This window comes from Mobula hypostoma, chromosome 6 (genome assembly GCF_963921235.1).
Source record: "Mobula hypostoma chromosome 6, sMobHyp1.1, whole genome shotgun sequence".
In the NCBI taxonomy this organism is placed as follows: Eukaryota; Metazoa; Chordata; class Chondrichthyes; order Myliobatiformes; family Myliobatidae; genus Mobula; species Mobula hypostoma.
Window position 1 is genome coordinate 141,045,832 of NC_086102.1, and position 23,829 is coordinate 141,069,660.

Sequence of the window (23,829 nt, forward strand, 5' to 3'; positions counted from 1 at the left end):
TTTAACAGAAGACAACTGGTCCATTTTATTTGACTGTAGTGTTTCAATGAAGAACTGTAAGATTTACGAGATGAACTCAGTGCATTATTACACTTGTACTCGGGGTAACGCCGTGCCTTCTGCAGGAGATGGCGCAGTGGTAACTATGTTATAAATCCCGAACTTCCTGCTCTTTCTTCACCGCTCTGAATAGTACGTAATGAGTGTTTAAGAGAACACGTCCTGGCAATTTATATTTCCCCACGTAGAAGACAACGGGCTTTAAACGAAGTCCTTAATTACGATTTTCCCTACTGATGCAGACTTCATGCTATTAACAGAGATTAACTACTCAGCCCTTCTTCTTTGCAATTGCAAGGAGTTAAGTTCATGAAGGAAGAAATTATTTTATTTCACGAGGGGGACTGCTTTTGTGATAAATTATTCAGTCGTGTACAGAGGGAGGGTCAATCCCAGACTCTGGGCATAATGGTTCGGAGGCAGATTGAACTCCACCAGTGCTCTCGAGTTCATGAAGGTCAACAGTTTAAAATCAAAACCTGTTAGAATCTGATAACTCTCAGTCCACGAGCCTCCGGGTAATCAACTTGCTCCCCAGTTTTTCGACGTGCTGAGAAACAGAAAGTCGAGAAGTGTGAAGATCTCTGCGCTGGACAGCGATTGGACTAGCGGGACTGCAAAAGCCAAGCCTGGTCGTTGCAGGATGGAGGAACCGTCCGGTCTCGGTGTGCTCTCGCTGTTGTACTGCTGCTTTGCCTTGACTCCACAGGTAAGCCTCTTGAAAGCAAATAAATCTGGGACGAAATCAGCCTGGACCATTGCTGAAGCATCTCAGCTCGTACATATTCCGTAGTGTTAGCTTAGATGTCAACAACTAAAATTGCACCAGACAATGGGCAAATTATTCCCGATTCAGTTACTTAACATGTCTAATGTTAAGTGTATTTCCGAAGATATATTTTATTTATGTCTGCTACATAGGCCTTTGATTTGATATATAGTATAATCAAGAGTTTTTAGAAGTAATTGTTTCGTTTTCTTTGCGGATAAGTGTCTTTGTTAGCAATAATTGTATAAATTGCAATAACTGGAATTTCTATGAAATCTACAGTTATTACCAGATAGGGAAGAATGTTTTTTGTTAATACTTAAGTTGCTTGAAATCTCATGGTTCAGATCGTGGCCACAAAAATCTGTACATCAAATTCAACAACAAAAGAAGATTTATACCAAAGGAAAAGAAGTGCCTCCAGCAAATGTAAAAAGGGAATAAAGCTAGCTAGAGTAAACGTGGGTCCCTTTTAGTTAAACACCAAAGAAGTTAGTTGGTAAAATGGTTTTTTTGTGTCACATCTACCAATGTATAGTGCCTAAATTTCCATACAATTAATAGCAGATGGATTACAGTACAGGACAGTGTATGGTCATGCATTTTGGAAGCAGGAATAAAGTCATAGGCTATTTTCTAAACAGGGAGAAAATTCAGAAATTAGAGGTGCAAAGCGATTTGGGAATCCTAGTGCAGGATTCCGTAAAGGTTAACTTGCAGGTTAAGTTGGTGGTAAGGAAGACAAAGGCAATGTTAGCTTTCATTTTAGGAGGAGTTGAATAAATAAAGAAAAAAACGGATGCAATACTGCTGTGACTGTACTTGGAGTATTGTGAGTAGTTTTGGGTCTCTTATCTAAGAAAGAAGAACTGGCATTGGAGAGGATACAGATGAGTTTCTTGAGAATGATTCCAGGAGTGAAAGGGTTAACATACAAGGAGCACTTGACTGCTCTGGAGTTTAGAAATTTGAAGGAGGATCTTATTGAAAAGGATTGGATATCAGAAAATTAGGTAGAATTGGCATGGAAAGGATGTTTCCAATGGGGGGAAGTCTAGGACCAGAGGGCACAGGCTCACAAAACAAGAATGTCTCTTTAGAACGTAGATAGGGAGGAATTTCTTTACAAAGAAGATGATGAATCTGTGGAATTCAATCCCACGGGCAGCTGTGGAAGCCAAGTCATTGGGTATATTTAAAGCAGTGATTGATAGGTTCTTCATTAGTAAGGGTGTCAAAGATTACGTGAGAAGACAGGAGAATGGGGTTAACAAGGATAATAAATGAGACATGCTGGAATGGCAGAGCAGACTTGATGAGCCAAATGGCCTAATTCTGCTCCTTTTTCTTATGGTCTTATGATTATTTCATCACATCAGAGCATTGAGGTTGTACAAAGGAAACCAATCGTAGCATGCACAATGAATTGTTACAATTACAGAGAAAGTGTGGTGCAAGCAGATGACAAGGTTCAATGTCACAATGAGGTAGTGAAGCCGAGGGTCCATCTTACTGAACTAGGGAACCATTCAGCTGTTTTATAATGGTGGAATAGAAGCTGAATTTGAGCTGGGTGACGTGTGTTTTCAGGTTTTAGAATAACAAATTTATAATAGGGAATAAAAAAGGCAGAAAAATTAAACAACTCTTTTGTATCAGCAGCATCTGTGGAGGGAAGTGAACAGTGGACCTTTTGGGTCTGAAACTTCAGCTAAACTGAAAGAGTAAAGGGGAGGAGTGGACAAGAACTGACAAGATGGAGGGATCTAAGTGAGGGGGTACGCAGATGGTTGAGTGAAGGGCAGAGACAGTTACAGAGGCTGGGAGCTGATAGATGGAGGCAGCAAGGGGCTAATGATAATGCAATCTAATAAGAAAGGAATCTGGAATGTGTAAGCAAGAGAGGTGGTGTGAGCAGATGGCAAAACGTGAGGTGTGCGTGGGGGTGTGATGACAGAGCAGGCAGAGGAAGGGAAAGAAGCAGGCTAATCAGGTCTTCAGGGGAAGGGGGGGCGGATGTTGGCTATGAGTAAGAGGGACTGGGTAGATGAGAAGGGAGAGAAAGAGTACAGAGGGAGGGGACACTACCTGAAATTGCAGAACTGAATGTGAATGTTGTCAGGCTGTAGACTACCAAAAAATAGGAGATGCTGTTCCATTAGTTTGCATTTGGCTGAGGTGGGTGTCAGAATGGAGAGGGGAAATTAAAATGTCAGGGAAGGAAAAGGAATGGATGGGGCAGAAGGAGTGAATCAGATAGTCATGAAGAAAGTAGACTTTGCAGAGACCAGAAAGGGCTGGGGAGGGGATGAGGCTGGCGGTGGGGTCTGTTGCAACTAATAGGAAAATGGCAATGGATGATGTGCTGGATAGTGAAGCTGCTGGGGTGAAAGGCAAGGATCAAGGGAACTCTATTCCTGTTCTGCTGGAGAGGAGGAGGGATGAGAAAGTTTGGAAATGGAGGAGATATGGGTGAACGTTCCATCAACCAGAAGTGATGCGGAAGAGTGGGAGGTTACGTTTCTTAAAAAAAAGAGGACATCTCGGGTATCTTGGAGTGGAAGGTCACAGCTCCAGAACAGATGTAGAGGAGATAGATAAATTAAGAAAAAGGAATGGTATCATTACAAGTAACAGGGTGAGAGGAAGTGCAGTTTAAATAGTGCACCCTAACGTGGATAAATCCCCAGGGCCTGAGAAAGTGCATCCTCAGACATTTTGGGAGGCTAGAGAAGAAACTGTGGAGGCCTCTGTGGATTTACAGTGTCTAAGAAAAGTATTCCCCCCCCCCCACCCTTGGAGGTTTTCATGTTTTGTTGTTTTACAACATGGATTTAATTTAGCTTTTCTGACACTGATCAACAGAAAAAGACTCTTACGTGTCCAAGTGAAAACGGATCTGTACAAAGTGATCTAAATTAATTACAAATAGAAAACACAAAATAACTGATTGCATATGTATTCTCTCCCTTTTAACATGACACACCAAATCATGACTGGTGCAGCCAAATGGCTTTAGAAATCACATAATAAGTTAAAAGGAGATCTGTTTTTGGAGACCTGTGTGCAGTCAAGGTGTTTCAATTGATAGTAGTAAAAATACACCTGTATCTGAAAGGTCCAACTGCTGGCAAAAACAATACCATGAAGACAAAAGAGCACTCTAAGCAACTCCATGGAAAGGTTACAGAAAAGCACTATTCAGAAGATGGATACAAGAAACTTTCCAAGTCGCTGAATGTCCCTTGGAATACAGTTCAGTCAAACATTAAGAAATGGAAAAGAAATAGCACAGCTGTAAATCTGCCTAGAGCAGACCGTTCTCAAAAACTGAATGACCGTGCAAGAAAGGGACTAGTGAGGGGGGCCACCAAGCGGCTTATGACATCTCTGGAGGAGTTATCAGCTTCAGTGGCTGAAATGGGAGAGATTGCACATACAACAACTGTTGCTTGGGTGCTTCACCAGTCGCAGCTTTATAGGAGAGTGGTAAAGAGACACCCACTGTTGGAAAAAAAAACTCCCAGGAAATCTCGGCTTGTTTGCCAGAAGGCATGTGGGAGACTCTGAAGTCAGCTGGAAGTAGGTTCTATTGTCTGATGAAACCAAAACTGAGCTTTTTGGCCATCGGACTAAACGTTATATTTGGTGTAAACCAAACATAGCACATCATCAAAAACACACCATCCCCACCATGAAGCTTGATAGTGGCTGCATCATGCTGTGTGTTTGAAGGCTTATGAATGTAGAAGGTAAAACGAATGCAGCAAAATACAAGAAATCATGAAGGAAAACCTGATGTCTTCTGCAAGAGATCTACGACTTGGGAGATTTGTTTTCCAGCAAGGCAATGACGCCAAGCATAAAGCCAACACTACACAGGAAAGGCTTGAAACAACAAAGTTAATGCCCTGGAGTGGCCAAATCAGAGTCCAGACCTCAATCCAATTGAGAATTGTGGCTGGAATTGAAAACGATCCCCATGAAATCTGACAGAGCTTGGGCAGTTTTGCAAAGAAGAATGAGGGAGAAAAGCGTCGTGTCCAGATGTGGAAAGCTGATAGAGACCTATCCACACAGACTCAAGGTTGTAATTACCACCAGAGGTGCATCTACTAAATACTGACTTGAAGTAGGTGAATATTTATGCAATCAATTATTTTGTGTTTTATATTTGTAATTAATTTAGATCATTTTGTAGAGATCTGTTTTCACTTTGAGATGAAAGTCTTTTTCTGTTGATCAGTGTCAAAAAAGCCAATTAAATCCATTGTGATTCAATGCTAAACAATAAAACATGAAAACATCTGGGGGGGGGGGAGGTGAATACTTTTTGTAGACACTCTACGTGCTTCATTGTTGTGAACTGGTGAAGTTTCCAAGAATTGGAAAGTGGCAAATTTTGTTCCATTGTTTAAGAAGGGAAGCAAGGGCAAGCCAAGGAACGACAGGCTCGTCGGCCTGACATCAGTCGTGAGGAAACTACTGGAGGGAATTCCTGGGGACAGGATCTACCAGCATTTAGATAGACAGAGTCTGATGAGGAAGAGTCAGCAAGGCTTTTGGCATAGAAAATAACACATGATGAGCCTTCTGGGTTTTTTGAAAGGCTGACCAAAAAGGTATTGTTGATTAGGATGAGGTAGTGCAAGTTATCTATTTGGACTTAGCAAGATTTTTGACACGGTTCCACATGGTAGGACAAATTATTTTATTATCATATGTACAAATACGAAAAAATTGTCTCTGCACACTGTTCATACAGGTCCATAGTGCATTGTGGTAGAATAAGGTAAAACAATAAAAAATGCAGAATAAACTGTAAAGGCTAAAGAGGATGTACAATACAGGTAAAGAATAAGTGCAAGATCATATTGAGGATGACTGTGATGTCAAGAGTCTATCTTGTTGTATAAGAGGTTTATTCAAGAGTCTGATAACAGTGGGATAGAAGCAGTCCTTGAGCCTAGTTGTATGTGCTTTCAAGCTTTTGTATATCCTGCCTGATTGAAGGGGGAGAAGAGAGAATGTATAGGGTGGGTGGGGTCACTAATTATGCTGGTTATTTTACTGAGGCAGTGAGGAGTATAGACAGTCCATAGAAGAGAGGTCTGGAAGGCTAAATCCCATGGAATCCTGGGAGATCTTGAAGTAGCAAATGGATTTCAATACAGTTAAGTTTGAAGTGATGCATTTTGGTAAGTCAAACTACTGTTGTATACTATAAATGGTAGGGCACTAGGGAGTGTAATGGAACAGAGTGAATGGAGTACAAGTGCATATAGTACTGCGCAAAAGTCTCAGTCGCCCAGATTTTTTATATGGTTTCAGATGGTATGGCCTCCACGGAGCCCTGATCTCAACATCATTGAGGTGGACACGAGGAATTCTGCAGATGCTGGAAATTCAAGCAACACACATCAAAATTGCTGGTGAATGCAGCAGGCCAGGCAGCATCTCTAGGAAGAGGTACAGTCGATATTTCGGGTCGAGACCCTTTGTCAGGACTAACTGAAGGAAGATCTAGTAAGAGATATGAAAGTGGGAGGGCGAGGGGGAGATCCAAAATGATAGGAGAAGACAGGCCAGCTCTTGGCTCCATCCCTCCCCCTCCTGTCTTCTCCTATCATTTTGGATCTCCCCCTCCCCCTCCCACTTTCATATCTCTTACCAGATCTTCCTTCAGTTAGTCCTGATGAAGGGTCTCAGCCCAAAACGTCGACTGTACATCATTGAGGTGGTCTGGAATTACCTGGGGAGGTAATTGTATGTGGCCTATCAGTGGCGTCAACAGAGCTCTATGAACTAAATAAAAGTACAGAAGGGATAAGCGGAGTGGCCATTGTCGGGAATAGGCCAGTGGCGAGAGTAGAAGTGACAGGCTTTGGCTCAAAGGAGGCTTCGGCTTGGAAGAGGCGTCGGCTCTGTGTAAAGCGTCTGTTAAGGTCTCCTTTTTGGCTTTTCCCCCCTCTTACTGTAAAATTTAAATGGCTGTGGTGTGCTCTTCATGCCGGATGTTGGACAACTGGAAGACCCAGAATCTCCCGGGGAACTACATCTGCGTGAAGTGCATCCGGCTGCAGCTCCTTGAAAACCGTGTTAGGGATCTGGAGCAGCAACTGGATGACCCTCAGCTTGTACAGGAGAGTGAGGAGATAATTGATCAAAGTTGCAGGGATGTAGTCACTCCGAAGTTGCAGGAGGTGAGCAGCTGGGTGACTGTCAGGAGAAATGCAAATAGTCAGTTAGAGCAGAGCACCCCTGTGGCCATTCCCCTCAAAAATAAGTATACTGCTTTGGATACTTTTGAGGGGAATGATCTCCCAGGAGAATGCCACGGTGACCGGGTTACGTGCACTGAGTGGTGCAGAAGGGAAAGGGAGAGAAGAAGGGAGAGGTAGTGATAGGGGACTCAGCAGTGAGGGGAACAGACAGGAGATTCTGTGGATGTGAACGGGACACCCGGATGGTATGTTGCCTCCTAGGTGCCAGGGTCAGGGATGTCTCAGATCACGTCCATAACATTTTGGAGAGGTGGCGGGGCGTGGGGCAGCCAGATGTCTTGGTACATATTGGTACCAATGACATAGGATGGAAAAGTGAAGAGGTCCTGAACAGAGAATTTAGAGAGCTAGGTAGAAAGCTGAGAAGCAGGACTTCCCGGGTAGTGATTTCTGGATTGCTGCCTGTGCCACACGCCAGTGGGGGTAGAAACAGGATGATTTGGCGGATAAATGTGTGCCTGAGAAGCTGGTGCAGGGGACAGGGTTTCAGGTTCTTGGATAATTGGGATCTCTTCTGGGGGAGGTATGATCTGTTCAGAAGTGACAGGTTACACCTGAACCTGTGGGGGACCAATATTTGCGCAGGCAGATTTGTTAGAGCTGTTGGGGAGGGTTTAAACAAACTTGGCAGGGGCGTGGGAACTGGTGTGAAGGGACTCAAGATAGGATGGATGGTGAAAAAGTAAAGATAGCGTACAGTCAGATTGTTAGGAAGGACAGGCAGGTGATGGGACTTAGTTGCAGCCAACAGGCTGAGTATCAAATCTTAGGGATGCAGAGTCAGAAAGGATAGCAAATATGGTATTCAAGGTGTTGTATCTAAATGCACGTAGTATAAGAAATAAGGTGGATAATATTGTTGCAATATTACGAATTACCAGGTATGACATCACTGAATTGTGGCTGAAGGATGGTTGTTGTTGAGTGCTAAATGGCCAAAGTTACATGTTATATCGGAGGGATAGGAAGATAGGCAGAGGAGGAGACGTGGCTCTACTGGTAAAGAATAGCATCAAATCAGTAGAAAGATGTGACATAGGATCGGAAGACGTTGAATCCTTGTGGGTTGAGTTAAGAAACTGCAAGGGTAAAAGGACGTTGATGAAAGTTACATACAGGCCTCCCAACAGTGGCTAGGAGGTGGACCACAGGTTACAACAGGAAATAGAAAAGGCGAGTCAAAAGGGCAATGTTATGGTAGCCTTGGGAGATTTTAACATGCAGGTCGATTGGGAAAATCAGGTTTGTTAATGGATCTCAAGAGAATGAGTTTGTTGAATGCCTAAGAGATGGCTTTTTAGAGCAGTTTGTCATTGAGCCTACTAGGAGGTCAGCTATACTGGATTGTGTGTTATGTAATGAACCGGAGGCGATTAGAGAGCTTAAGGTAAAAGAACCCTTAGTAACCAGTGATCATAATATGATTGTGTTCAACTTGAAATTTGATCGGGGAGAAAGTAAAGTCTGGTGTAGCAGTATTTCAGTGGAGTAAGGGAAATTACAGTGGTGTGAGAGAAGAGTTGGCCAAAGTAAACTGGAAAGAGCTGCTGGTAGGGATGTCAGCAGAGCAGCAGTGGCGTGCATTTCATTGAAAAATGAGGAAGATGCAGGACACATATTCCAAAAATGAAGAAATACTGAAATGGTAAAATAGTACAACCGTGGCTGACAAGGGAAGTCAAAGCTATTATAAAAGCAAAAGAAAGGGCATACAACAAAGATAGAGGATTGGGAAGTTTTTAAAATCCTTCAGAGAACAACTTAAAAAAATTATTAGAAGAGAAAAGATGAAATATGAAAGCAAGCTAGCAAATAATATCAAAGTAGATAATAGAAGTTTTTTCAAGTGTGTTTAAAAATAAAAGACAAATGAGAGTGGATAGAGGACTGCCGGAAAATGTGGCAGGAGAAATAATAATGGGAGACAAGGAGATTGCTGATGAACTAAATGAGTATTTTTGCATCAGTCTTCACTGTGGAAGACACAAGCAGTGTGCCTGATATTGTAGTGTTTGAAGGAGAAGAAGTGGGTGCAGTTACTATTACAAGGGAGAAGGTGCTCAAAAAGCTGAAAGACCTAGAAGTACGTAAGTCACCCAGACCAGATGAACTGCACCCTAGGGTTCTGAAAGAGGTAGCATTGGAGATTGTGGCAGCATTAGATCTTTCTAAAATTATTGGACTCTGGCATGGTGCCAGAGGACTGGAAAGTAGCAAATGTCATTCCACTCTTTAAGAAAGGAGGAAGGCAGCAGAAAGGAAATTATAGATCAGTTAGCCTGACCTCAGTGGTTGGGAAGATGTTAGAGTCAATTGTTAAGGACGAGATAATGGAGTACTTGGTGACACAGGATAAGATAGGACAAAGTCAGCATGATTTCCTTCAGGGAAGATCCTGCCTGATGAACTTGTTGAAATTTTTTGAGGAGATCCCAAGTAGGATAGATAAAGGGGATGCAGTGGATATTGTATATTTGGACTTTCAGAATGCCTTTGACAAGGTGCCACACATGAGGCTGCTTACCAAGTTAAGAGCCCGAGGTATTACAGGAAAGTTACTAACTTGGTTAGAGCATTATCTGATTGGAAGAAGGCAATGAGTGGGAATAAAAGGATCCTTGTCCGATTGGCTGCCAGTGATTAGTGGTGTTCTGCAGGGTTTGGTGTTGGTACCACTTCTTTTTATGCTGTATATAAATGATTTAGATGACGGAATAGATAGCTTTGTTGCCAAGTTTGCAGATGACATGAAGAATGTTGGAGGGGCAGGTAGTGTTGAGGGAGCAGATAGGATGCAGAAGGACTTAGATTAGGAGAATGGGTAAGAAAGTGGCAAATGAAATACAATGTTGGAAAATGCATGGTCATGCACTTTGGTAGTAGAAGTAAATGTGCGGACTATTTTCTAAAAGGGGAGATAATCCAGGAATCTAAGATGCAGAGGGACTTGGGGAGTCCTTGTGCAGAACACCCTGAAGGTTAACTTGCAGGTTGAGTCGGTGGTGAGGAAGGCAAATGCCATGTGAGCATTCACTTCAAGAGGTCTAGAATACAAGAGCAAGGGTGTGATGCTGAGAATTTATAAGGCACTGGTGAGGCCTCACAGAGTATTGTAAACAGTTTTGGGGCCCTCATCTTAGAAAAGATGTGCTGGCTTAGGAGAGGGTCCGGAGGAGGTTCACAAGGATGATTCCAGGAATGAAAGTGTTATCATATGAGGAACATTTGATGGCTCTGGGTCTGCTCTTACTGGAATTCAGAAGGATGAGGAGGGGGTCTCATTGAAACCTTTCGAATGTTGAAAGGCCTAGACAGAGTAGATGTGGAAAGGATGTTTCCCATGGTGGGAGAGTCTAGGACGAGGGCACAGCTTTTGGATAGAATGGCACCCTTTCAAAACAGAGATACAGAGAAACTTCTTTAGCCAAAGGGTGGTGAAATTGTGGAATTAGTTACCACATGCAGCTGTGGAGGCCAGGTCGTTGGGTGTATTTAAGGCAGGGATTGATAGGTTCTTAATTGGACATGTCATCAAAGGTTATGTGGAGATAGCTGGAAAATGGGGTTGAGGAGGAGATAGAAAAAAGGATCAGCCATGGTTGAATGGTGGAGCAGACTCGATGGGTCAGATGGTGTAATTCTGCTCCTATGTCTTATGGTCTTATACCTTATGGAGACAACAAGTGAAACAGCTAAAGTCTGAACAAGAACTGTGGCAAGTTCTTCAAGCCGATTTTTGTATAAAACTGCACAACAGTGTGCAGTACCTTAGAGAATTGATGCAGTTTTAAAGGCAAAGGGTAGTCACACCAAGTATTGATTTGATTTAGCTTGTTTTTTTTTTACTCTTTACTTCTCTTTGTAGTTTTTTTGATCTTTGGAAGCTTTACATTTCATTTTTGAAAAGCACCTTTGCTTTACAGTATTTTTTTTTACATGTCACTAAGACTTTTGCACAGTACCTTGGTTCATTTAAAATGGCACCATCGGCAGACAGTGTGGTGAGAAAGGTGTTTAGCACGCTGACCTTCAGTCAGGGCAGTGAGTATAAGAGTTGGGATATTATGTTCCTGAGGGTAGACCTGGCCAGGTCTTTATTCCTCAGAGAAAGAGAGCTGACCTTCAGTGCTTCATAAAATCATGAGGGGCATAGATAAGATGGATGGCAACAGTCCTTTCCCCAGGGTAGGGGAGTCCAAAACTAGGGGTGGGAGGTTTAGGGTGAGAGAGGTAAGATTTAAAAGGGACAGCGTCAGTCCTGCACCGGCAGACCCCTCCCAGTCTCGGCCTAGCTAACAGGCATCACCTGTCACTCATTTTCAACTCATCACCTGCAGCGTATTTAAACCGAGCTCACATTCTCAGACTGCTTCACCCTTTGAACCAGCCGGGCTCAATCAGGCTCTCCTAGCCTTCGCTTAACTTGTCGTGTTAAGTATCTGTTCTGCCTTGTTTTTCGGCTTGATATTGTGCAGTTTATTATTAAAATGATGGCTTAGTCCTACATCACCTCTGTTGCTCTGTGTTTGGGTCAATCCACCTCTACATTTCCTGACATGATGGGTGAACCAATGATTGTCTCTCTTCCAACTCTCCATCTGGATACAGCAACCCTGCGACAGTTAATCTCCTCCCTTGGGTCCCTGGATTCCAGTGCCCAAGTGCTTTGATAGGTTCCCAAGCTGATGCACAAATTCCTGTCCCAGGGCATCTTGTACTCTACAGACCAAGCCAAGATTCCCTTCATCATCCCTCTCATGACTGAGTGCGCTCTGCCCTGGACCGCCGCTAACTGGGACAATAAAACCTCCATCTGCAGTAAATGTGAGGAATTCACTGCTGGGGTGCACCAGGTTTTTGACCATTCGGGAGGTGGAAGGGAGGCAGTGGATCTGATACTTTGCCTGCATCAAAGCTCATGCCCTGTGCTGGATTACGCGGTGGAATTCTGGTGCAGCTGGAATGCAGAAATACTGCTGGCCCATTATCATCTCGGCCTCTCGGCACACTTGAAAAGTGAGCTGTCCACCTAGGAGATGCCCACTGACCTCAAAAGCCTCATCATTCTGGCCCTCCGTGTTGACAAGTGTCTAATGGAATGATCCTCCAGATCACCAGCCTGAGCCCCAGTTCCATTCCCAGAACCATTTCATTCTCAACAGCAATGCCTTCGGAGCCCATGCCGTGAGGGGAAGCTTCTTTCTTTAAACCTTCCAAGAATGTGTGCGTCGTTGGAGAAACAACTTCCGCACTTACTGCCGAACCGCTGATCACCCACTCATCAAATACCCACTGCGTCCGGGAAAACGGCACCACCAGGTAGAGACAAGGAGTCTTCTACCCATGAGGCTCGACCTCGGCCCATCATTCCAGCAGCACAGCCTGACTCACTCTCCCTGTTCTCCACACTCTAAAAGCTCTGTGGATATTGGCGTAGTAGGCAGCTTTCTAGACTGGACTCTGTGTGTGCAGCTGGGGACTCCCTCCACAGGCTCTCTCTCACCCCTTCTGCGTCATGGCCATTGATTGATGTCCCCTGGGGTCTGGGATGGTCAGAGCGTGCACACAGCCTGCACACATCAGCATCTGAGAGCACTGCAAGTTCATCCAATTCCTCCTTATCAACTCACCCAACAATCCTCTCACCTTGGATTACCCCTGGCTCTCCACTCACAACCTTCACTTCACCTGATCATCCTGTTCACTGCTGAGTTGGCGACCCATCTGTTGGACCACCTGCCTGCAACCTCAGTTGACTTCAAGCAGTAAATCCGTGGAGATGGAGGAAATCCTTGACCTCACCAAACACCCAGAGGAATACAACTTAGCCATCACCTTCAGTAAAAGGGTAATCCAGCACCTTGCTGCCTCACAGACCACAGGACTGTGCAATCAGTTTCCTGTGAACTATCTCTCCCCAGGTTATCTGTTGGCTCTCTCCCCTCCTGAGAACCAAGCCACAAATGATTACATTGCTAAAGTGCTACAGCATGGCTTCATTTGAACATTCTAGTTCCTGACCGCTTCTTTGTCAAAAAGAAGGATGGGGTCTTTGTCCGTGCATAGACTACCATGGACTCTACAAAATCACTGTAAAGAACTGCTACCATCTCCACTTGATGATTAGTGCATACGAAACACACTGCGGGGCCCATAGCTTCACCAAACTGGATCTATGCAGCGCATACAGCCTGAACCGCAACTGCTGGGGTTCCTAACACTCACTAGTCACTATGAATGTTTGATGATGCCTTCCAGCTTTCCAGCAATACAGCCGTTTTCCAAGCCTTTGTTAATGAGATCCTCCAAGACAAGCTACAGGGTATGTGTTCATCTCTCACAGTGGCATCCTCATCTTCTCTAAGGACCCCCAAGACCACTTCTGTCATATCCATTCAATCTTTCAACATCTCCTCAAAACAAATTGTACTACAAGTTAGAGAAATGCCAATTCCACAACCCAGTCATTTTCTTCCTGGGTTACATTTTTTTAAAACAAAGACATAGCCATGGAAGGTGCGTACTGTTGTTGAATGGCCCCGACCATGCTCCCTCGAATAGCTACGGTGCTTTTGGGCTTCTCCAACTTCTACCACCATTTCATCAGGAACTACAACCAAATTGTCACTACTCTCCCCATCACCTATCTCATGGCTTGCTACCAGAGCCATCCTCTCCAAATGAGGGCCTGGTGGGAAGACACGCCCTAGTGCCTTTTTTCTCAAGCAAGTTCAAATGGGCCTTGGAGGGATGGAGACAACAGCAGAAGGGGAATATGGAACCTTCCCTGATCTGGACTTAGCACAAGAACCTCATATCCATTCAGCAGACCTGCCAACTCTACCCATGTCAGACTCATTGGGCCCACTTCTTCAACCAATTCAACTTCACCATCTCATACTGACCTGGTTCCAAGGACACTAAGGTGGACATCCTGTCATGACAGTTTGACCCAGCCGAAATGGTAAGTGTCCTTCAGCCCATCATTCCACCCTTGCAGATCCTCCCCTGATCCTTTTGGATCTTGAGAACCTGATCTGCCAGGCCCTACAGCTCGGGCCTGCTCTAGCCAGCACACAACAACTGCACGTACATTCTGGAGCTTGTACGCTCTGAGATACTCCATTGAGCCTGTTCCTCACCCCTCTCTGGCCATCCAGTGACACAACAAACCCTGGATTTTCTGCGACACAGCTCTGGTGGGCCACCATGACGTACAGTACGTCAGTTCATTGCTAGCTGCGATGAGGCCATTGTGATCATGATAGTGGTGGACCAGCTCTCCAAGGCAGCCCACTTCATTACCCTCCCCAAATCTCTGTCAGCCACCGAGATGGTGGGTCTGGTCCTCCAACATTTAGCTTGCCTTTCTGTTTCCTCTCAGGACTTTGTGTCAGACTGGGGCCCGCAATCCATCTTTTGCTTCTGGTGAGACTTCCGCTCCCTCCTCTGCACCTCAGAGAGTTTATCATCTGCAGATGAACGGTGAGTCCAGAAAGAGCCAATAAGCAGGTAGAGAGGTTTTTGCAATGCTTTGCCACCTCTAACATTTCCACATAGAAGAAGAATCTGCTCTGGGCTGAGCTGTCTCAAAATTTATACACCTTCTCTACCATGGGCATGTCACCCTTTGTAGTGCTGCATGGTTTCCAATCTCTGTTGCTCCCCACAGAAGAGCCAGTGGTGGAGGTCTCGTCCGCCATGGCCCTGGTTTGCCGCTTCCTGAATTTTGGAAGAGGGCACGGAGTGCCATCCTAGCTGCCAACCACACCTACTGCTGTCAGATCAACCATGAGCAGTGCCCAACCTGACTACTCTGGCATTGGGACTGTGTTGGGCTTCCACCTAAGATCTGCCCCTGCGCATTGGTGTTCACATACTCTCACCCCAATTCATCTGTCCCTTCAAGATCGTCGTCATTGTCGTGGCTATCCCTCGAGGTCGAGGATGATGGTCTTCGTTCTGTTGATCTACTTATGGGCTCTCAAGTGGCTTATGAGTCCAATCTTGGCTTTGAAAGTTCTTCCGCATTCAGGACAGGTAGTTCCAGATGGCAGATCAGGCTTTGGTTGTTGCTGCCTCTCTTTCCATTTTCTTCTCTTTTTATTCTAATTCTGCACATCTGTTGGCTTTGAAAGTTGCTGTTCCTTCTCGGATGATGGCTTGCCAGAGTTTCCTGTCCTTGGCATTGGTTTCCCAATTGTTGATGTCAATGTTGCATTTCTTCATGTTGGCTTTTAAGATGTCTTCGAATCTCTCCTGTTGTCCGCCTCTTTTACGTTTGCCTTCTTTAAGCTGGGAGTAGAAGATTTGTTTTGACAGACATTCGTCTTTCATTCGAACAGCATGACCACTCCATCTTAGTTGGTTCTTGATGACGTAGGCTTCAATGCTTGTTGTTCTTGCTTCATTTAGCACACTGACATTGGTTCTTCTATCTTCTCAGTTGATATTTAAGATGTTTCAAAGACAGCGTTGATGGAACTTTTCAAGTGCCTTCAGATGTCGTCGGTATGTTGCCCAGATTTCTGATGCATACAGGAGCGTTGAGATTACCACTGCTTTGTACACTAACATTTTGGTGTCTGTTCGGATGTCACGATCATGAAAGACTCTTGTTCGGAGACGTCCAAAAGCTGTTCCAGTGCATTTAAGACGATGTTGGATCTCGTCGTTAAGGTCGACATTGGAGGAGAGGTGACTTCCAAGATACGGAAAGTGGTCCACGTTTTCCCTTCAAGATCATCCTTTGCATCAATCCAGTCACTTATCTCCAGCTGCCACCATCCCTCAGCATCACACCTACCTTCCACATGTCCTCCCACAGGCCTATTGTCCTTGGACCAGTCAACCCGCCTGAGCCTGCACCTCTGGAACCTAGGATGGTAGAAGGTGGTCATGTACGCAATGTACTGGTTGATGGGTTCACATCATTGTGGATGGGGTTTGCAGTATCCAGTTGACAGGGAAGGGTACGGCATGGAGGAAAGGTCTTGAGTGTCATTTAGTCATGGGAGTGTACAGTACAGCAACATACTCTTTGGCCCATCAAGTCCATGGCCAAACCATTTAAACTGCCTACTTGCATCAGCCTGCACTGGGACCTCCATACCCCTAACATCCATGCGCCTATCCAAACTGCTCTTAAACATTGAAATTGAGCTTGCATGTACCACTTGTGCTGGCAGCTCGTTCCACAACACCCCCAATCTTAGCGTCATTTGCAAAGTTTACTGACCAGTTATCTACATTATCATGCAGATCATTGACCATAGATGACAAACAACAAAGGACCCAGCACCAATCTCTGCAGCACTCTACTAATCACAGGCCTCCAGTCAGAGAGTCAACCATATGCTACACTCTCTGAATTCTCCCACAAAGCCAATGTCTCAGCTAATTACTACCCCATCTTGAATGCCGAGCAACTGAACCTTCTTGACCAAGCTGCCATGTAGGACCTTGTCAAATGTCTTTCTATAGTCCATGTAGGACCTTGTCAAATGTCTTTCTATAGTCCATGTAGACAACATCCACTGCCTTGCTTTCATCAACTTTCCTGGTAATTCCTTAATAAACTCTAAAATTGTTTACGCATGTACTACTACACAAGAAACTATGTTGACTATTCTTAATTAATCCATGTTTATCCAAATAATCATATATCTGGTCCCTCAGAATACCTTCCAATAACTTTCCCAGTATAGATGTTAGACTCACTGGCCTATGATTTCCTGGTTTGTTTTTAGATCCTTTCTTGAATAGTGGAACAACATTGGCTATCTTCCAATCCTCTGGTACCCCACCTGTCGCTAAGCATGATTTAAATATCTCTGCTTGGGCCCCAGCTGTTTTTTGCATTTGCATCCTGCAGGTTCCAAGGGAACACCTTGTTAGGCCGTGGGAATTTATCCTCACTAACTTGCCTCAAGACAGCAAATACCTCCTTCTCCTCTGTTGTCTGTACAGGGTCCATGAAGTCAATGGTCCTTTCCTCACTTCAATAGACTGTGTCCATCTCCTGAGAAAATACGGATGCAATACAGATGCATTTAAGACCTCCAACATCCCTTTTGGCTCCATGCATGGATTACCATTCTGATCTTCCAGAGGATCCATTTTGTCCCTTGCAATCCTTTTGCTCTTAACATATCTGTAGAATCCATGAGGCCATAAGACATAGGAGCAGAATTAGGCCATTTCGCCCATCAAGCCTGCTCCGCCATTTAATCATGGCTGATCCTTTTTTTTCTCCTCCTCAACCCCATTTCCCAGCCTTCACATCATAACATTTGATGCCATGTCCAATCAAGAACATATCAATCTCTGCCTTAAATACATTCAACGACCTGGCCTTCACAGCTGCAAGTGGCAACAAATTCCACAAATTCACCACCCTCTGGCTAAAGAAATTTCTCTGCATCTCTGTTTTAAAAGGGTGCCCCTCTACCCTGAGGCTGTGCCCTCTTGTCTTAGACTCTCCCACCATGGGGGACATCTATTCCACATCTATTCTGTCTAGTCCTTTCAACATTCAAAAGGTATCAAGGAGATCCCCCTCATCTTTCTAAATTCCATCAAGTACAAACCCTGAGCCATCAGACATTCTTCATATAATAACCCTTTCATTCCTGGAATCATCCTTGTGAACCTCCTATGGATCCTCTCCAATGCCAGCACATCTCTTCTAAGATGAGGAGCCCAAAACTGTTCACAATCCTCAAGGTGAGGCCTCACCAGTGCCTTTTAAAATGAATACTAACATTGCATTTGCCAACTCAACCTGCAAGTTAACCTTTAGGGTGTTCTGTGCAAGGACTCCCAAGTCCCTCAGATTGTTGGATTTTCTCCCAGTTTAAAAAATATTTCTACTACCAAAGTGCATGACCATACATTTTCCAACATTATATTTCTTTTGCCACTTTCTTACCCATTCTCCAAATCTGTCTTAAGTCCTTCTGCATCCTACCTGTTTCCTCAACACTACCTGCCCCTCCATCATTCTTCGTATCATCTGCAAACTTGGCAACAAAGCTATCTATTACATCATCTAAATCATTTATGTACAGCATAAAAAGAAGTGGTCTCATCACCGACCCCTGCTGAACACCACTAGTCACTGGCGGCCAACCAGAAAAGGATCTTTTTATTCCCAATCGCTGCCTTCTTCCTATCAGCCAATGCTCTAACCATGTTAGTAACTTTCCCGTAATACAATGGGCTCTTAACTTGGTAAGCAGCCTCATGTGTGGCACCTTGTCAAAGGCATTCTGAAAGTCCAAATATACAACATCCACTGCATCCCCTTTATCTATCCTACTTGTAATCTCCTCAAAAAATTCCAACAGGTTTGTCAGGCAGGTTTTTCCCTGAAGAAAACGATGCTGACTTTGTACTATCTTGTCCTGTGTCACCAAGTACTCCATCACCTCATCCTTAATTATTGACTCTAACATCTTCCCAACCACTGAGGTCAGGCTAACTGGTCTATAATTTCCTTTCTGCTGCCTTCCTCCATCCTTAAAGAGTGGAATGACATTTGCTACTTTCCAGTCCTCTGGCACCATGCCAGAGTCCAATAATTTTTGAAAGATCATTTCTAATGCTGCCACAATCTCCAATGCTACCTCTTTCAGAAGCCTTTCAAGGTGCAATTCATCTGGTCCAGGTGATTTATGTATGTGTAGGTCTTTCAGCTTGTTGAGCACCTTCTCCCTTGTAACAGTAACTGCACCCACTTCTCTTCCTTCACACACTACAACATCTGGCACACTGCTAGTGTCTTCCACAGTGAAGACTGATACAAAATACTCACTTAGTTCATCTGCCATCTCTTTGTCCCCGTTATTAATTCTCTGCCTCATTTTCTAGTCGTCCTATATCCACTCTCAGCTCTTTTACTTTTTACACACTGAAAAAGCTTTTACTACCCACTTTGATATTATTTGCTAGCTTGCTTTCATATTTCATCTTTTCTCTTCTAATGATTCTTTCAGTTGCTCTCTGTAGGTTTTTAAAAATTTCCCAATCCCCTATCTTCCCACTAATTTTTGCTTTGTTGTATGCCCTCTCTTTTGTTTTTACATTAGCTTGGACTTCCCTTGTCAGCCACAGTTGTACTATTTTGCCATTTGAGTATTTCTTCACTTTTGGGATATACATACCCTGCACCTTCCTTATTTTTTTTCCCAGAAATGCATGCCATTGATGCTCTGCTGACATCTCTGCCAGCAGCTCCTTCCAATTTACTTTGGCCAACTCCTCTCTCATACCACTGTATTTTCCCTTACTCCACTGAAATACTGCTACACCAGACTTTACTGTCTCCCTATCAAATTTCAAGTTGAACTCAATCATATTGTGATCACTGGTTCCTAAGGGTTTTTCTGCCTTAAACTCCTTAGACACCTCCAGTTCATTACATAACACCCAATCCAGTATAGCTGATCTCCTAGAAGGCTCAACAACAAATTGCTCTAAAAATCCATCTCTTAGGCATTCAACTCTCTCTGTCTTGAGATCCATTACCAACCTGATTTTCCTAATCGACTTGCATGTTAAAATCTCCTATGACTATCGTAACATTGCCCTTTTGTCTCTTCTATTTCCTGTTGTAATTTGTGGTCCACCTCCCTGTTGGGAGGCCTGTATATAATTGCCATCAGGGTCCTTTTATCCTTGCAGTTTCTTAACTCAACCCACTAGGATTCAACATCTTCCAATCCTATGTCACATCTTTCTACTGATTTGATGTCCTTAGATTTCTCCTTCGCCTTGTTGCTAGAGCAACCTCATGCCTTCTTTAAGCCCTCCTGATTTATTTTTAAACATAAATGTTCTCTTGCATTTCTTATATTCCATAAGTATCTCATTTGTTCCTACCTGCCTATACTTGCCATGCACCTACTTTTTTTAACCAGGGCCTTAACATCTAAAACAAGGTACCCTAAATCTGTTACCTTTTATTATGAAAGGCACATACAAGCATTGTACTTCCAAGTTTTCACTTTTGAAGGCCTGCCACTTACCAAGTACACTTTTGTCAGAAAACAGTCTGTCCCAATCCACTCCTGCCATATCCTTTTAGATACTATAAAAATTGGTCTTTCTCCAATTTAGAATCTCAATCCTTGGACCAGACCTATCTTTTCCATATTTACTTTGAAACTAATAGCATTCTGATCACTATTTGCAAAATGTTCCTCTATGCAAGTTTCTGTCACTTGCCCTGTCTCATTCCCTAAAAGCAGATCCAGTATCGCTCACTCACTCATTGGGTCTTCCACGCACTGATCAAGGAAACGTTCCTGAACACATTTGACAAACTCTGTCCCATCTAATCCTTTTACCGTATGAGAGTCCCAGTCAATATGTGGGAAGGTAAAATCACCGACTATAACAATCATATGTTTCTTGTAACAGTCTGTGATCTCTCTGCAAATTTGTTCCTGTAAATCCCTCGAACTGTTGGGTGGATTGTAATATAGCCTCATTATCTTTCTAATTTCTCAATTCCACCCATAACAGCTCATGAGATGGGTTCTCCAGTCTACTCTGACTAGACTTTGATATGACATTTTCCCTGACTATTACCACCACCTTTCCTATTTAATCTGTCACATCTGAAACCATGTAACCCCGGAATATTGAGCTGCTGGTTCTGCCCCTCCTGAAATCAAGTTTCACAGTTTTATCTTGGATCTATTGCTCTTTGAAGAGCTCCACCAGACCCATCTGAATTGTACTAGCCCTTCAAATGCTGGCCGTAGTAGATGGGTCCTATCAGGCCTGCACAAGCAGGTACCTCATTGCCTCCACCTAACTAACAGGAATCACTTCCCACGTGTTTACAATTCATCACATGCAACCTATTTGATCCCAGCTCACATCTACAGTCCTGGTTCACCCACTGAACCAGCCATCCTCATCCAGTTGCTCCTAGCCTTCAGTTAACTTGTTGCGTTAAATATTAAGTATCCATTTGCTCTTGTTTTGTGGCCCCTCGAGGCTTGTTATTTTGCAGTTTATTATTAAAGCGGTCACTCATTGCTAAATCATCTCCGCTGCTCTGCATTTGGTTCAAGCCTCCTCTATGTTTCTTGATACTTGGACAAATTTTTCACACAGAGGGTGGTGAGTATATGGAGCGAGCTGCTGCAGGAAGTGGTTGAGGCAGGTACAACAATATCATTTACGAATCACTTGGAGAATTTCATGCAGGGACAATCCACAGAAATGTGGGTTGAGCACAGAAAATTGGGACTAGTTAAGTGGGCACCATGGTTGGCATGGACTAACTCGGTCAAAGGGTCTTTATCTGTGCTGTACTGCTCAGTGATTCGATGTCTTTAACTACACACTTAAAGACATGGCGTAATAGAGAAATATGGCAGAGATTACATGCAAAATTAAGACTAATTCAAAGATGTAAATCTTCTGGATTCAGGTAAAACTTACAACCATTTCTTCCAGTGTCATACAAGTTTTACTTTACAATGTGCCATTCTTTATCAGTCTCACTTTATTCTTATCAATTTTATCTTAATTTCAACTGGATTTCCTTTTCTCTTTCCAGGTTAACACTGCTGATGTAATTACCAAGGCAGAACAAGTCAATCAAGTTATTGAAGAAAATATAAAGTGTGATCGTCAAATATTGAATCAAACTGAAGGAGGTACAAAGTTGCTACTTTGTTTAGTTTCTTAATTTGCCATAAATTTCTGAGTTATATAGTTTTCTTGAGTATTCTGTCATCAGGACTAAGATCCCTAATGAATGACAGGCCACACTGAGAATGGAAAACAGAAGAAACTTGTTGAAAAGTTAACTAATTTTGGTCTTAGCTTTTAAAGTCTGGAGTAGGTAGAACTACTAAAAGAGAGGGTTTTCTTTATAAGGACTGGGTATTAGTGAATTAAGATATGGTGCATTCAAGAGCAGTTAAAATTTTATGGGCATGTTGATAGTTCAACTGTAGCATTGGTAAATAACTAGCCTTCCTCTGCATTGAAGTTGTATGCTGAATGGAGTGAAAGTGGTGTTGGGACTGGCAGATCATTAGAACAAAGCATCTTAGGGGAAACATCTTCAGTCAAAGTGAAACACAAGGATTATGTACAGTGGATGCCAGGCAGGCACAATCCAGAGGACAAAAGTGAAGGAAAGGTTAACGGGATGAATTGAAGAAAGGCAAAAGGAGCCCAGCATTGGTTGAATAACTTGTTTCTTTGCTTTAAATACAAAACCATACAATGTATATTACAGAATTTTTAAAAAAAATTCCACTGTCATTTTCATGTTAAAAATAGATCTAGCTGTAAACTCGAATACTGTTACTTTTGTACTTTATCTAGTAAGTTTGCAGTACTGTATCTGTGTTCTTTAATATAATACATTTCCTTACCTACTAGTGGTCACTGAAATTCTATGTAACTGTGACCAATAATGTTGGTTATTTTCTCCTGCCTGGGTTACTGCATTTAAACTGAATGTGAAATTCATTGATTGTCGACTGGCTCACAGGGACCAACAATGCGACTGTGCTGAAAATTCAGAACGTTACCACAGGGAACAACAGCTCCTGAATTGATCCCAGCTTTAGAATCGTGTTTAACAGAAAAGCAAAGAAATCTTCTCAATTTACGCAATGATGTAAGTGACTTATTATAGGCTGGTGAGCCTTACATCCATGGCAGGGAAATTATTGGAGAAGATTCTTAAGGATAGGATCTATTTGTATTGGAAAAGCATGGACTAATTCAGCAAGGCTTAGTGCAGTGGAGGCCATGTCCAGTTTTAAAGGAGGTGGGAGTATGAGGATGATTTTGTACATGGAGTTTAGTAAAGCTTTCGACAAGCCTCCCTGTGGTAGGCTAATCCAGTAGATTCAGACACATGGCACCCATGAAGACTTGGTGAACTGGATTCAAAATAATCTTGGCCATAGAAGACAAGGGTTGTGGTGAAGGGTGTTATTCTAATTGAAGTTCTGTGACCAGTGGTGTTGCACAAGGATCAATGCTTGGATTTCAATGTTTGTGATAAATATAAGTGATCTGGATGAAAATATAGGGAGTCTGATTTGCAAGTTTGCAGATGACCAAAAAAAAAAATGGAGTTGTGTATTTTGAGGTAGGTTATCAAAGGAGTCAGGAAGATATAGCCCAGTTTTGAAATATGAGCACAGTTAGGGCAGATGGAAGTTAATCTGAACAAGTATAAGATGTTGCACTTTGAGAGTTAAAATGTAAGAGACAACTATACAGTATATGGCAAAGAAATGTTCTTGAAGCCGATTTATACATATGGCAGCTATAAATGTGTATTGTACTCATTTTTTCACAGCTGTACAGGACAGAGAAATATATCAATGGAATAATGTATGGTGAAGAGAATGATGTAGGTGCTGGTTAAGAGGATAGTAAAGGTGTGTTCACCACAATTTTTGTTCTTTGTGTAAGGAAGTTTGCATAACATACATTTGTACCAACTTATGGCTTCACCCTGAGGTGAAATCAAAAGGCCATACCTCCAGAATGTGCATGGATATGTGTTGTTGTATGCATTTGTGTAGAGAGGCTGTTTTTTTTTTAAAAAAAAGAGAGAACATTTGAACTGTGAGATATAAAGCACTGCAGTTAGACCGAAAGACCATAAGGCATAGAAGCAGAATTAGGCCATTCAGCCCATTGAGTCTGCTTCGCCGTTCCATCATG

The 23,829-nt window shown here is 43.1% G+C and overlaps 1 protein-coding gene across 1 annotated transcript in view; it reads left to right on the forward strand.

The window, feature by feature from the left end:
* The first annotated feature begins 218 nt into the window (after positions 1-218).
* The window catches only part of LOC134347665 (parathyroid hormone 2 receptor-like), a 126,713-nt gene continuing 103,102 nt past the window's right edge, over positions 219-23,829 (forward strand). The window contains exons 1-2 of the mRNA XM_063050032.1: positions 219-769; positions 21,689-21,788. Coding sequence (XP_062906102.1) covers positions 704-769; positions 21,689-21,788 — 166 coding nt within the window. The 5' untranslated portion in view covers positions 219-703. The remainder of the gene's footprint in view (positions 770-21,688; positions 21,789-23,829) is intronic.